The sequence below is a fragment of the Sinohyriopsis cumingii genome, chromosome 12 (assembly GCF_028554795.1).
Source record: "Sinohyriopsis cumingii isolate HCF-2022 chromosome 12, ASM2855479v2, whole genome shotgun sequence".
NCBI classification, from domain to species: Eukaryota; Metazoa; Mollusca; class Bivalvia; order Unionida; family Unionidae; genus Sinohyriopsis; species Sinohyriopsis cumingii.
The window spans coordinates 116,452,747-116,469,643 of NC_142972.1; the positions used below are offsets into that span (position 1 = coordinate 116,452,747).

The following is a 16,897-nucleotide window of genomic DNA, read 5'->3' on the forward strand; positions in this document are numbered from 1 at the left end:
CTATGGACAGCGTTCTTTTACATACCAGGGTTCAACAACAGGCATGAATTGCCCACTGAACTTAGACAAATAGACAAAGTGATCACATTCAAGAGTGCTCTCAAAACTCACTTATTTCGACTGCAAGAACAAACTTTAAAACCTAATAATGTTTCCTACCTTAAATATTCTTAGCATGTTTTTTAATGTTTTCTAATTTGATGGCGTTTGTGTTTGTAATCATATCATTATATATGTCTTTTTATGTTATAGGTGTTGTCTAATGTTTTAAAGCGCTTAGAGCTTCTAAAGATTAGGCGCTATACAAAGTCCTCATTATTATTATTATTAGAAGTAGTAGTAGAAGTAATAGTGGTAGTACTAGCAGTAGTAATTACCCTTAGTAATGATGATTCTCTGCAGAGTACCATCGAGATTCGAGGTATGTATGGCTTTGCTGAAGTTTGTCTCTTCATACCAGAATAGTTGTTCTTCCCTCCAATCCACTGCCAAACAAGGTATCCAGTCTGGGTTCGAATTGAAAGTGGAATAACTGATCTAGTGGAGATACATAATAGAATATATCATTTCATGATTGTGCAAAGTGGAATTATCAGATACTCAATTACACTAAGGATTACGTATTTAAATTTAATTTAATGTAAGTAAATTCATGTTAAGTATATTATATTTAAATGTACTAAGTGCGATTGAGTTTGAATTAACACTTTTACATTACTACAATTGACTTTAAGTGGAGTCGTTGCTATTGTTCAGACGCGCTGTATATTCCAGGTATGTAGTTAAAACAAAGTTGTAGGTCCAATTGAAATAGTACGTGGAGTCATGCGTTAATTGGAGATAAAAACATCTAAGTAATACCGGTAGATTCGTGGAGATTCACAATACAAAAGTATGTATGAGATAGTTGGTTTAATGGACCTTACAAAGTGGAATCCCTCATCAAATGACGATCCAACGTAGAAATATTGTCTCAACGAAGAAATTAGGAAATGTTCAGTTTCTAGAGGACGTACGTATTTACGTCATTTGTCTTTTTGTCTATGGAAACTAGCATGACATCAACAAACATCATCTGCACACAGATAGTCAAATAAGGGACAAATTCAACTGACTTCAACGCGGAAAACATTACAGTTATAAGGAAACGTTCATTCAAACGTCACTACAAACTAATACATTCATTATATATATATATATATATATATATATATATATATATATATATATATATATATATATATATATATATATATATATAACATACATACATACATACGTGTGTGTGTGTGTGTTTGTGTTTATTCCTCTTCACAACAAAACAGATGTTAATTCAAAATGTATGCTATAAACTTTACAAATCTAAAAGGTGTTAACTATCCAAAAAAGGAGAATTTAAACCCGATTCATGGGCATGGGTAAATTTATTATCTAATTATACAAAATACTGCATCTGTAATTTCGGTTTTCATTTAATTTTTATCAAATTTGTTTTCAATTGCATAGTATTAAATGTCCTCAACAGTGTCAATCTATACGTTAAGAGATCTCTGACTTGATTCCTATTCCGATTACGCATATCATACCCAGTAACACGCTTATAGAAATTGATCATAATCTGGATTCATAACATGGCTTACCTTTCTAATGACTGTATATTCCTCAGTATCGTTCCTTTTTCTCATGATATGTGTTCCATTGGAAAGAATTATTTCTGAAATGTAGCATTGTGAAATTAGACATGCCGGAATGATTTCAAATTCTTTTAGTGGATTACGCTTCATATTTCCAATAGAGTGACCAAAGACAATTTTTTTCAAGATTTTTGTTTCAAACGTAACTTTATAAATTTAAAATTGCACAATTTTTACACCTTACTTTATCTTAGTCATTTGTAATATTACCATAAAAGCAAAGAATATAATGTTCCTGGGGCCAACTCCCGCTTGCCAACTGGTTTGGAGGTCTTCGAGCTTCCAGAAAGAGCTTTGTTGCGTGGTTTCATGTTTAAAAATGCATGAATTGTCAATAGACGTGGCTATCATTGCAAACAGAAATGTATTTGACATACATTATTTCCAATTAGTATTTACACGAGTGTAAATTAAAAGAGTAGGCCGTATGTCGTTCCAACCTTGTTCAATAAATCAATACCTAAACATGAATTATTATGTTGGTGATTTGGGGTCTGAGTTCACGTGTTTGTAACACATTGCAATTATTGCAGACATATATTTACGCAATTAATATCGAGTATTTCCATATACCAGTCGACATTTCTCGTAGCTAGTTTCAAATTACGGGCTTGTTAATTTTCCTATATAGGCAACGGCAATGTTACATTTTACAGCACATGCAAATTCGGGGGAGTACATAATTATATGAGCTTCCAGAAAATGATCACGTGACCCCATGTTTAGGTTTAGGAGTCGATATAACCTCTGTTTTGGAGAGTTATTCGTAGTAGAAGCTGGGCTGTTAGACTGGAAGTTGTATGTTGTGCTGTTTAGATTTGTTTCAAATTACTTGGTTTGGAGTTATTTCAAATAACTTGGATTCAAAAGAAAAAATCCTGTTATTTGTATGGAAAGTACGTGTGCTCATGTAAAATTGTTGAACAAGGACAGGTTTTATAAAAATTTATTCAGCTATCAGAAACCGGAGTGATAATTCTTGTTTCTGCAAGGAACTGTAGAATTAAACGTTACATATTTCACCATACGTCATGATCTTCCATCTTGGATTCTTCGTCGGGATTCGAATTTGAAATCAGTAGAACATTTTGTCATTAGGACTTCAAAAATTGTATTCGTGGATTATTCCTCGATTACTTTTGGATTTGATTCTATAAAACCGCAAGTTCATATTTTTTCATTTCTACATAAGTTTTGCGGGCTAATTGATTATTATTATATTGACAGCTCGGGTGGTCTAGTAATTAGAGTGTCCGCCTCGGATGCGGGAGGTCGCTTGTTCGATCCCTGATCAAGTCATACCAAAGACTTACAAAATGTTGCTCACAGCTGCCTCGTTAGGATTGGTTGGCCTGGTGACAGGATAATGTGACTGGGTGGGACATCATGCTACATGTCTGTGACATGATGTCCCAGTGCTAGACATCATTATAAACTGACACAGTGCAGACATCGTGGCGATATGACTGGGAAATTGTTAAAGCTACGTTAAAAATCCCAATCACACACACACACACACACGAAATAAATTATTATTTTTCAAAGATTGTTGTTTTCACTCTTTCTTGTGTTACTGTTTATTCGAGCCTAAACACGTGGCATTGGAACATTTTGTAACAATTACGCCAGGTGGTTCTTATATTGCACAGTTCCATTTTATCAATGCAGCGAAATATGGTATTTCAGTTGAAGTTTACGATAACTTATACCAAAAGAATGAAACTGATCTCAAATGCATAAAAGGTTTTTGCAAATGAAAAACACGTGCTGCAAAAGAATATTTACTGTTGCAAATGACTGATCCACTAAACCAAATGCTTACCAATTAAACATAATATTAATCCATATAAATACCAATTAAACATAATATTATAAAATATTAATACCAATTAAATATAAATAACCATATAAATAACAAACATTTTAGTTAGGCAAAACAATATGCTTGTTTCCGGTCGGCAGACCGTCCCTACTTTTCGTTGCCGACAATAGCACTTCCCTCACCCCCACTACTGGTAAAAAAATTCAAAAATTCAATTTCTCGAAATTGATTTGTGCATCTAACTCGGCTGTTTTAACTCAGTACTTGAAGTGCTACGTACATTACATATACAATTCATTATAATATGCATGTCAATTTTTTTTAAAATAAAAAACCCTTAAGATTCCCGAAATTTATTAGTGCATCTAACTGAGCTGGTTTAGTCCAGTACTTGAAGTGCTTAGTACTTGGTACATTATATATATGAATCATTATAAAAAATTTGATGTTGAAAATCTCCAACCTATCTACTCTAATTTTAAATATAGTGCAATAGGATACACTCATTGTTTAAGCTTTAAATGCCATCTGACAGTAATGAATGGGAACGATTATTCACAGAAAAATACACTATATAGAGCGATCTTTGTTTCAGTTGATCACGTGTTATGATTGGAAATGCGATGGCGATTATGGAAATATCAAACAAAATAAATATTACACTTAAATGATTTATTTTCCCATATAGAACACTGATAATAAATTTTACAGCGTCTGACATACTTTCACTATCATTTTGTCTGAATGTACCAACTGTCAGTAGTACATTTACTATTTTTTAATCTCAAAATCTTCAATACTAAAAGTAAATGTAAAGAAAAGAATATTAAAAAGTATACTCTAGATGATAAAGGAATAATACGCGTTTAGCTGTGTGAAAACGTTTAAGCTTATTAAGGTATAATGTACAACCTTCTCAGGAGGAATGGCTTTTTTCTAAGTTGTGAGAACTTGTAGTCTAATTCCATTGTTACATTTATGGAAATAAAATATTTCTGACTTGAGAAATAATGCTTTATATCCTGTTTTGTATCTGTCTTGGAGATTTTCCCATTATATGCTGTTATGCATCTGTCTTTCAGATTATCAACATTAGTAGGGTACGTTTATTTTCGAAACCTACTTCCCTGACCTCTTCAAATTCAGATTGTTTGCTTCTTAAGTAAGGTGTCGTAAGGTCCGCACAGAGCGAATTAGACGTTCGTACATTGCAAGATCCGTGTCTCATCCAGGATATGTTTTGAAATTAGTGTCTGTGTTTAGCCGTATCGTACAAACAACTACTTATAACAATTATCTAATAAATACTTATACAAGAATTGTAACATTTTATTGTGACCTGCCATATTCTGAGATTCTCGTTTTAGTTTATTGTATTTTACATCGACATAGGCATGTTACAAGATGCCTTTTGTAATACCCTCACCTTTCGCTAAGAAGCCAACATAAAAATCAATTCAACCTTGAAAAGAGCTTTCAAATTTCTACAATATTTTGCTTTCGAAATTAATCCAGCCTAGAAACAAGTCCACCAGATCTGTTTAAGATGTATATTTAAAGCAGAAAAGTAAACGTGTGGAGACAGAAACTGATATCTTCATTGAAAAAGTCCCACAAACGTTCAACAATATATGTGAAAGTCAAACTGTAAAATAGTGTATCGTCCTTTATAGAACAAACATATTCTTTATCAATGCTAATTCCAGAAGTATAAACCTAACAGTACCTTATATGTACATACACAAACACGCATCAAAGGCTATTATCCAACAAAATGAACGAGACACGAGTTAACTAAATGAACAAAGTTATTGCCGATAAATATATTTAGAAGCAAAGGTTTAAAACATGACAAAACGATTGCCCAGATCAGAAAGACTGTAAAACTGGTATTTTTAACTTACATCTGATGCCTTGAATTTAAGTTGACGTTAGGAGACACTACCACCGGCCGAGATAAGTTGTGGCAATTGATATTCTTTCCTGAAAGGCAGCGGCGTTTTTCTCTAAGGATTGACAGTCGATTTTTACAATCGTTTTTTTTTTTAATTGTTTTACGTTTACTCAACCAAAATGACTAGCTAGACGTGTTTAATAAGATACTATTGATGGCATTTTATAGCAAACTTTACTTCTGAAAACTGGACCAAACTTTACCTTTAATTGCTTGCCTGAGACGCAATGAAACACTAACAATGGCGAAGATTGTGAATGAGTGAATTATCTTACATTAGAAGCGGGAGGTGTTAAAATCTTTTAAGATGATTACTAGAAATTATGAATAGTTAGGAATGCATTTGCATTAGTTAGGAACGCATTGATACATATTGAGACAAGGACTTATCCCTATTGCCATATTAATTGTCACTCCTTCCGTTGTTGTGCTAATTGGAAATTGGAAAATAAATGCGGTAATGGTGGACCTTAAATTGTGAATGTGGTTTTGGTTAAATCCGAAGATATTGATCCAATATGTTATTATCGTATCCTATATTTGGCGACGAAGATGGAATATAAAAATATCGTAGTTCAAAATGACGGCAACGACAATGCATGACATTATGTCAGTACCTCAGTTTGATTGTTCTGAAATTGCTAGCATCGCAGCAAGGTGGAAAAGATGGACACGCGCATTTGAGGTGTATGTGACTGGGAAAATTATCACAGATATAGTTCAGATCAGAAAAGAGCACAGTTGTAACAAACCGCTGGAATGGATGTGCAAGACGTATTCTTTACACTTACTGAAGAAGATAGGGATAATGCTTACAAAAAAGTTGGAGCACACTTCAGAAACATTTCACACCACAGGCAAATGTGCCACGCTAAAACTGAAAACTTGCAAAGGGTACAATGCCTCTTTACATTCTTTCCTTTTTGTCTGAACTGCATGAGCATTCCGTCAGCGACGAGCTGCGTCCTCAAAGTCAAAATTGTGTGGTATAGTGTTATGTTCAAGTTTTTCCAACCTAGATTCAGGAATATACCATTGCACGGATGCACGTGACACACTGGGTTTCCAGAAACATTTGATTTCATTTATTCCAGATCTGACCGACATAACGTTTATTTTTTAATATTTCATTGAATAATGAGATTTGCACGGACCACTATATTGATAACCCCAAAACTTTATAGAACAGAAAAAATCGACCGTTTGTATATTTTTCTTTTGATTCTAATCTAATTAAATTTTGTTTAAAAACAATTAAAGTTTCGTTTCTTTCTTTTCTCAGTCTTGTAATAATAACAAAACACGTTTACAATTTAACTAGTTTTAATTCTAGCTTATGGATACAATATAAAAGCGCGTGTTCAGTTCAAGGAGGATTATTTTCTGTCCATTCTCTTAAATTTCATTGGAATGTGTACTATGCCTAATGGGCTGAATATAAACGTAAGGGAATATACATACTAATCCATAAACTAGAGTACAAATAGAGATGCAACCAAATAATAATATTGTGGGGGTTGGGGGTTGGTGTACAGTCTAATTTGGTAAAAACAATTTGTGAAGAGAAGGAACAAATTTAAACAATTGCTATGAAAGTAGTTTTTTTTTTAATATAGCTAAAAACCACCACCCACCCACCCAGAAAAATATTGAGAAAGCGGATTATCTACAGCAACGACATAAATCATACGTGCAAGGTCTATAGTAGATAAAAAAGTCGGACTTTCTGGCTATTCTTCATCAGCTTTGTACAGTGTAAACTCACGTTGCTATGCACATAAAATATAATATGGGACGTGTGCTGGGCATACAATTTAAGTTAACTCTAAAAGACGCGCCTGTCAGACTCGTGTTTCAAATACTCAGTTTTCAGTCCAAGAGAAATAATCTTTCCTCAGAATTGAAATTCGCCATGACACCAATCCAAGAAATATACTGTTGCGATAGAAGATCATTTTGATTTAAGACAGCTTCAAACTATACTTAAAAAGTTTCTGGGACTCGTAAAAAATTACGATAAAAAAATTATGTGAATATCAGAAAATTAAGAGACGAAAACATTATAAATATTTTGGTATCAAAGTCATGTATTTAGCCTGTATTCATTATCTATTTTAAATTAGAGCAAACACCTGCACCGAAAACAGGACATGACTAAAAATCCTTGCAAGACTCGTTTATTGAATTCCATAAGTCGGGTCGATGTATGCTGCTTCTAGTTTGACGCCTCCCCGGAAAGTCACTTACATGTTTTCTTCTGATAAAGTCTTGTTACAACTCATAATAATATACAACAACCACGGACTTACCAACAGACCCACCTAACAGGGCCCACTTTATAACGATCATACACTGGAAAATAGGTGTCAGTAGAAAGTGACCGTTAAGATTTTGATGTCCCTATACTTACAATTGTAAGTATCGTAAAGTTAGACTAGTACATACATCCAACCTTTAAAATGTGACACCTGCTACAGACAGAAGAAAACAGAAGTGATACAAAACGTGAAATATGAATCAATAATATCAGCTTAGCACACATTAATTTAAATGATCGTGCATATTTCATGTCGTATTTATTACATATAAGAAGGAACTAATGACAAAAGACTTTTAAATGAGAGTATTGTAACGACGATAAAATAATACAGCATTTTGCAAGCGCCAGAACAAGACAAATATACAGGAAGGTATGAAAAAGCAACTGAGGATCATGGCAATGAATATGACAATGCATTAATATTGTAAGTAAGGAGGATATGCGCAAACGATTAGAAAGGAAAAGATACAATAAAGTACATTGCTATATAGTGTGATTCAATTAAAGTAGAGGAAACGATACAATAAAGTACATGTGCTATATATTATGATTTAATTAAAGTAGAGGAAAAGATACAATAAGATTCATGTGATACATAGTATAATTCAATTAAAGTATAGGAATAGATACAACAATGTACATGTGCTATATAGTATGATTTAATTAAAGTAGAGGAAAAGATACAATAAAGTACATTTGTTATACAGTATGATTTAATTAAAGTAGAGGAATAGATAGAACCAAGTACATGTGCCATATAGTATGATTTCATTAAAGTAGAGGAAAATATACAATAAGGTTCATGAGCTATATAGTATGATTTATTTAGAGGAAAAGATACAACAAAGTACATGTGCTATATAGTATGATTTAATTAAAGTATAGGATTGGATACAACAAAGTACATGTGTTGTATAGTATGATTTAATTAAAGTAGAGGAAAATATACAACAAAGTATATGTACCATATGTTATGATTTAAGAAAAGTAGAGGAAAATATACAATAAAGTACATATGTTATATAGCATGATTTAATTAAAGTAGAGGAAAAGATACAATAAGGTGCATTTGCTATATAATATGACTTAAATAAAGTATGAAAATCAGAAAAAATTATTACACCCGCATTTACACACGAACTGTGTGGTAATTAGGTCAAATGGAGATAAGGAATCTCGATAGATTTCTATATATGATTAGGACTATATTCATCAATACAGCAATGTTTTGTTAAATTTGTTATCTTGTAGGCACTGTATATTTGCTAGTGTATTTCATTAATGTTCTGTAAAGTTTGAAAAAATGGAGGATGAATACTCTCAGTCTTTTTAAAAACTGTCAACATTCCGAAAAGAAAATCTGTAAATCTGGAATATCTGCATCCATAACTCTCCCATCACATATCCATCACACCACATAACGATCCCATCACATGACCATCCCATCACATAACCATCATATCTCATATCCATCCCATCACATATCCATCCCATCACATAACCATCCCATCACATATCAATCCCATCACATAACTATCCCATCACATATCAATCCCATCACATAACCATCCCATCACATATCCATCCCATTACATATCCATCCCATCAGATATCCATCCCATCACATAACTATCCCATCACATATCAATCCCATCACATATCCATCCCATCACATAACTATCCCATCACATATCAATCCCATCACATAACTATCCCATCACATATCAATCCCATCACATAACCATCCCATCACATATCCATCCCATTACATATCCATTCCATCACATAACCATCTCATCACATATCCAACAATTTGACCCAGGGACTGTTTTTACATGCAACAAATGAAAAATGCAGCTTTGAGTCAAAGTGAATAAGATTTTTTCTTCTTCTTTCACTCCTATTTCCATTCTAGTAAAAACTTTGAATAATCTCCAGCTATTGTTCGTCAAGTTTCGGGCTTTATCAACATAACATTTGCGTGTCGTTCATGCATCGTCGGGATTCATATGTATGGGAGTGCTTGTAGTATGTACCGATTGATGTTCTTGTGTGTGTATTGTAGAGCGCATCTGTATTTACTAATTTAGGTGGCGGTCGTGAAAACGAGATCATTTGTAATGTTACGTGTTTAGGCTCTAATAAACAGTAACAAAGAAAGAGTGAAACAACAAGCTTTGAAAATTTTAACAAATAATTTATTTCTCCGGATAAAAACAATGTCAAAATAAAAAAAGAACTTTCGAATTTAAGAATCAGATCCATAAATAAGCCATGAATAATTCAAGAATTAAATTTTAGTACTTATAGTACGGAAATGTTCTGATGAATTAGAGTTCGAGTCCCGACAAATATTCCAAAATGGAAGGCGATGACATATACTGTAACTATTATTGTGCTGTTGTGCCTACAGTTGTTTTGTTGTTTCACTAGCAATCTGCCTATGTTTGAATTTCCGAAAAAATTACAAATGTCTTTGTCCAAGAATTCTGTATGAGCACTCATTTTGTCACGGTAGTATTTGGCTACTAAAATCAATCACGGTAGTATTTGACTACCAAAATCAATCACGGTATTATTTGACTATTAAATCAATCACGGTAGTATTTGACTGCTAAAATCTGAGACAGGGGTATATGATCACCCGATGACAGTAGTGTTGACTGCTATGTATCACATTTGACTTTTTCATAGCTATGCTCATTTTAATTGTTATTGGTGTGAGAGTGAAAGAAGATACTTATACATTTTAGTATAATTAATATCATTGAATACATAAGTGTTGTGTTTATCTTTGAACCCATTTCTGACTCAAATGGCTGCAAGTTCGACTTCCTTACCCTTAGTCGAAACATGTAAGAACTTTAAATGGAGTTTACTCTAACAGTGTGTGTTCCACTCCCGTCATATTACGCTAACATTATTGCTTAGGCATCTCTATGAGCCAGCGTATAGTGAACATAAGAGCATAATACGAAACAATGGAACTGAAGTTACATGCAAAACTAAGATGAAACTTAAAGGTCAGTTAAAATATAAAAGGTCATTGCAAACTAAATACATTTTTAAAAAATGGACGTGAAAAAGAAACATTTAATTGAATATTATAAGCAATTCATAATATAAAGCTCACGAGACCGCATTAATTCTTAACTATACTTTCGGTAAATTCGCAATTCTGTCTTTATGGATTTGCTGTAGAGAGATCTTGAAAAAGTTCGAATGTCAGGAAGATACACTATAAAGACAGGAAATAAAGAATAAAAAATTAAATGTGCGAAATGCGAAATTAATACTCTTTTTGCACTTTAAATTATTGATTTATTTAACCCACCGGGAAGAATAAAACATATCGATTTCGATGCTGTGATCAGTGGAAGTTTTATTGATAATTTTATTCAAAATCATGGCAGAGTATTTTTTCTTCATAGTACTGATAATCAGATTAATTGTGCGTTGTTTGACAAAGCAATTCTTAAAGCAACCTTTTACAGCATCCAAACGCTAACATAAAAAAATTTTCAGACATTTGCATCATCTCTTTACTATAAAAGAAATACAACAAATTAAGTATATTCCTTTTATTACGAAGCATCAGATTTTTTTACGTATATGTACTAATACCTACAAAGTCCAGTTGCTTTACAAGAATATTAGTCAGATGACGAATAACATCAAACACAATAAGATCAAAAAAGAAAAGACTAAACAGTCTACCTAGACATTACACAAACAAACACATAGAACATATTATGATTTCATTTACAAAATGTTTCTCATAAATGGCGTCGATTCTCAATGTCGGACATTGTGGACATGAAATAATATTAAAAGGATAATAGCTGATATAAATTAAATTTCACAGTGGTGGGTAATTCCTAGCAATAAGCATGAGCTAAGAACGTGAAGTCTAAAAGACGGGGTGATATATACTGGGCATTCAGAGGCTCTTTAAAGATGGAAATCTACAAAAGATATGACTCGGTGAACAAAATAATTCATAAAATTGAATGATGGAGTTATTGGAAACAAAGAACATCGAATACTTTCCTCGTACTCGTACAAAAGTTTTAACTTTTTAAAGTTTGTGCGTGTGTATTAGTGTGTGTATGTAGGCGCGCGCGTGTGTCTGTGTGTGTATATGTGTGTGTATGTGACTTCAACTGAACATTGTAACCCGAACAACGGATTTAAGGCATGGTTAAACTCGTTTGGTTACTTGACAACTGATACCCATCGAACGACTCAGCCGAATACGAGAAAGAAGCGTAGGATTTCAAAATATAAACATAACGAGTGATTACATAATTTTACAGATGACATTTTTTAACATTAGACGGCTGATAATAGGTGAACCTGATTTTATAGAAATTGAAATACTTCAAAGGATAGAATTGTAATTGATTATTTTTATCGAAAGGCTGCACTCTATAACATGCAAAATGATGTAAATAAAGTGGACAAGACTTTTAAGATGAAAAGGACAAACGATGCGATATATATGGTAGTCCGATGGAAAGGATATGATGATCCTTGGAATATTTTCATTTCAAAATGAAATAGAAGAGTACATTTGGTCACTCAATAAATTAAACTACCACCAAAGAATAACATAAAACAAACAACAAAAATGGACAGATAGTATATCAATTTTGATGGTGTATTACCCCGACTTAAAAGGGCCAACAAAGCATGTTGGTATTGTAGCAGAAATATGGATGCAAGAACAACTTCCATTAACATCAACGACGTAATTATTGGAAATTATTACTCAGACAATTCCAAGCAGATGACTGTACGTATGGTACAATGTTTTATATTTAAATATTATCAAATAAAATACCATTTATATCTTGTCTAGTTATTTTCTTTTGAACGTGTCTGACAACGTGCATAAAATAGAATAATTGGCAAAGAAAAAACATCAACAACAAAAAACCATTAGCAACATCAGAATACACTGAAGAAATCTCCATTAGCCTGATAGAGCGGTTCAAGCCACAATATCATGAATGTAAAGAATATGTTAATTTGGTCAAATCAAGCCAATATTCTGTCGCAGTAAAGGTCAGAGAAAATATTCAGGAAACAATGACTCGTGAGTGTTGAGGCACTGTAACAAGAGGACTGATATACAATGACAAAAGGGTAAGGTTGATACTAATATGCATTGAATAAAACGTACTAGAAGACAATTCCTGATTATCTATCTGATAGAGAGCATTACAATAACTTGAAGACACTATTCATTGAGCCAGCCGTCTTTGGACGGAAAATTAATAAAATGAACAGACGAAACATAAATAGAAGTAGTACACTCATCAAGAGAAAGTTCTAAAACTCCTACATGGATCTGTAATTGAGTTTAATGAACCTGTAACTGAGTTTAAAAGATCTGTAATTGAGTTTAGTGGATCTGTAATTGAGTTTAATGGATATGTAACTGAGCTTAATTGATCTGTAACTGAGTTTAATAGATCTGTCATTGAGTTTAATAGATCTGTCATTGAGTTTAATAGATCTGTAATTTAATTTAGTTTAATGGCGTTTCATGGATCTGTATTTATTTAATAAATCTCTAATTAAGTAATAGTTTGATTGGGGTAAATATTAGGATTTGTACATGTTTTCAACCATGTCGAACTATCCTTGTTGAATATCATAAGTACGTCTCGTAGAGTTTGATTCTGTAAAATTCGTTAGATTTAATTATATTCGTAACGAAAGCATTGGAAAGAAGTACTGGAGCTTAATCATATCATAGAACAAAGTCTTTAAACATGCTAACCAGAAATGAAATTCAAAGGGTAATTTATAGTATTCTCAAAATGACACGCACACAGTTTGGTCAGAAAATATGCAAGAAAATACAAAATTGCTCCTTACGTTGTTCAAAGTAAACACAATAAATGTGTTTGGATATTATAACATGATATACCCATCAATAAGTCTGACAGTTAACGCATTAGTTTCATTATCAACAAAATTACCTTAATAGTATCATCAGTTCTGAAGCTTCACTTTTAATAACAATCACAGTGCCAACATTGCTGTCACCATTTTTACTCTAAAATAAGGGAATAAGCCAGTCTCCATCCCCCAACAGGTAAGCAAGCGTTTGGAAGAATTTACATTGATATTAAAAACTTATACGTCAGATTCGTACTCTTATGATTGATGTTCAACAGTATATAAATATTTGTATTATTCCTTTTTATTATTATTATCATTATTATTATTATTATTATTATTATTATTATTATTATTTTCATATATACGCGACAAAAATAGTGAAATTTTGAACTACACGAGGTTGAAAACTGAATAAAAATACCAAATAATATATTGTTGACCAAAACGAATGTTTTCCCCCGCAAAGGGCGTTGTTAGTATGAAAATCGAAAACAACGTGAATAAAATTAAAATGAGATAGGCCGATGTAAATATGAATGTGTGGGTGAAAAGAAGAATACATGGATGGAAAGACGGACTCCTTCCTTCCTTCATTCCTTCCTTCCTTCCTTCCTTCATTCATTCATTCATCTAAATTTGACTTAGTAGTAGACAAAACTATCAAGCACATGGTATGAAAATGCAAAAGTCACTTAGGATGAGAAATCATCGTATGCCACTTTTGTTTATATAATTAGTTTACTTTGGTTGAATAAAAACACTAGTCATGTTTTAGAGATAATCAATTAAAATATATATCAGGGAAAGGTTTGCATGCAAGACCCTGTGGTAAATACTATCCTTCCAAATTTGGTTCTGGTGTCACAAACATGTAGGGTAAGTTATTAAGTCATGCCAAGCTTAAAATATATAGTCTGTTTTCTTACCGGCTTCGATACGAATAGCCAAACACAGAAAAGAAAAACTCGTGTAAATAACCGTTATCCAGCCCATTTTGACCTGCGTCTTGCGCAAAATGACAAAATTAGTATACACAGATGAAATATACGGGCCGTCAACCCGGATACTGATAATAACTTTGTATATAGAATAAGTGTTCTTGCTTCCCCATCGATAACAGGAGACTTTGTGGATACAATGTCTGCACATGGAATACATTCAAATAACGGGCAGGTTGCGAACATCAGTGACAAGTTTCCTTATTGTCTCATTAAAGTATTTTATACTAGATGACTCCAGTGATTACAATCAAAAAGCTATTGCTTGGTTTTATCGTATTGCATGGATATCATCGAATTAAAAAAGAAAAACACAAGAAAACCTTCTAATCAATATACTTTCTTTGAAAAATACTACAGATTCCAGTTTTAACAAACTCTAGCATCAAACAAACGCAAAGCAGGGCCTATTTTTATTATTATAAAAACATAAATATCCAATTATGGCAATTTAAATGCAGTTCGGATATGGTGATATATGAAGGCTTGAAATGATTTAACGTTTTGTTCAATCCACTCCTCTTTTTATAATATTTATAATTTGAAGGGAAAAAAATGTTTGGATAATATTATGTGTTATACTAACGCTTGATAAAATATTGTCAATAGGTCTTCCCAATGATGAAAAACAAGTCTTCCTTAAAACTATTATTATTATTATTATTATTATTATTATTATTACAACTACTACTACTACTACTAAGGTAATTGTCCAACAAACCCTAAAGTCCTATTTGACTTTTAAAGTGTTTATGGCGACTCAGATGTTTACTCAGCTTTGTTAGTTGTTGAGATGTGGGAAATCGAAAAACATTGTCTTCAGAAGCATTGGTTTTACCCGTGTTTGCATGAATATACGCAGGCGCGAGAGGGTCTTTTTTGCAGAAGAAATATGAATTAAAATATTAAATGATATAGCATTGCAATTATTTTATGATGAAGGTGGAAGAAGCTCAGAAAAAATACCTTAACGGTCAAATCAAACAGCTCGTGATCTAGATACCAAAATGTATCGCAGGTTCCAAGCACAAAGAACATCTGACATAAACGATTGTAATGTTGTTGTTGTTGTTGTTGTGGGGTTTAACGCTATTTTTCAGCACACGATAGGCTATGCATGGCGGCCAGTATTTATGGTGGAGGAAGAACCCAGGAAAACCCCGGGAAGAACCACCGACCCACGAGAAGCTACTGGCAACGATCGTAAAGAATATATTCGTGAAATTTAACGTGTTCAACGGATTCATTACGAGACCGCATACATCGTGTGATGAATCGTATTTATGAAAACCGTGCTTAGTTGATTAGCATGATTAAAGAAAAATAATAGATACCAATGCGGCAAATAAACAACAGCGGTTAAAATAAAGCTATGTATCTAAAAAAATTATATTCAGATCCACTGAGACAAAACGACTAGTAATTATCATGCTTAACTTTTTATGAGTTCATTTTTATCTGGTTAGAGTGCTACACTATAATGTTGATCTAGACATTTCAGGTTTTAATCACATTCGTGGTAAAATTGCTCCTCTTTAGTAACCGAGGATATGGTAGAGCTTGTAGACTGGTTGCACACGATATGAAAGTCACATATGATGATGCCCGCCAGTGTTCATTTCCTATGAGGCAGGAATAATATTTTGAGACGTTGTCAGCTCTGAAACAACCTCTGAACCTTCTAGAATGTCTTATGGCACTCTGTTGAGTCATCTGGCGTTGTGAATTTACACCGCTGTAATTACCACCGGGCACAACGCGTATGTTAACCATAAGAAAATATGTATCAGAGCTTAAGGCAGCAGCATGCATAATCTCAAAGATATATTGTCAACGGCACAACCTGAGATAAACTGTTTCCTTTTGTGTGAGAATATTTGCTGTTTCCCAACTTTGCTATTGAACATAATAAATATTAAATATTTTTCAATATCAATAAAATATATAAAGATGGACGCGGACAATATTTAATTGATACTGCATGAAATAAAGGTCTACAAATTAGTGGTCATCAACTTCATCCAGAATTAAATGTCAATTCAGCAAAGAAACAATTCAAACAAAACTAACTGCGCCTTTAAGAAAGATGTTATGCATATATCGGCCGAATACAGGCTTGTCAATAAGTTACAGTCGCACATGTTGACAAGATGTCAAATCAAAATAGCATGTAAACATTCCACATAGGTTGAGTAA

The 16,897-nt window shown here is 32.9% G+C and overlaps 1 protein-coding gene across 1 annotated transcript in view; it reads right to left on the minus strand.

The window, feature by feature from the left end:
• The window catches only part of LOC149787304 (uncharacterized), a 40,146-nt gene extending 25,443 nt beyond the window's left edge, over nucleotides 1-14,703 (minus strand). Inside the window, exons 1-3 of the mRNA XM_089978367.1 lie at nucleotides 14,630-14,703; nucleotides 1,641-1,714; nucleotides 378-537 (exon numbers count right to left, since the gene is read on the minus strand). Coding sequence (XP_089834493.1) covers nucleotides 378-537; nucleotides 1,641-1,714; nucleotides 14,630-14,696 — 301 coding nt within the window. The 5' untranslated portion in view covers nucleotides 14,697-14,703. The remainder of the gene's footprint in view (nucleotides 1-377; nucleotides 538-1,640; nucleotides 1,715-14,629) is intronic.
• Between the last annotated feature and the right edge of the window lie 2,194 nt (nucleotides 14,704-16,897).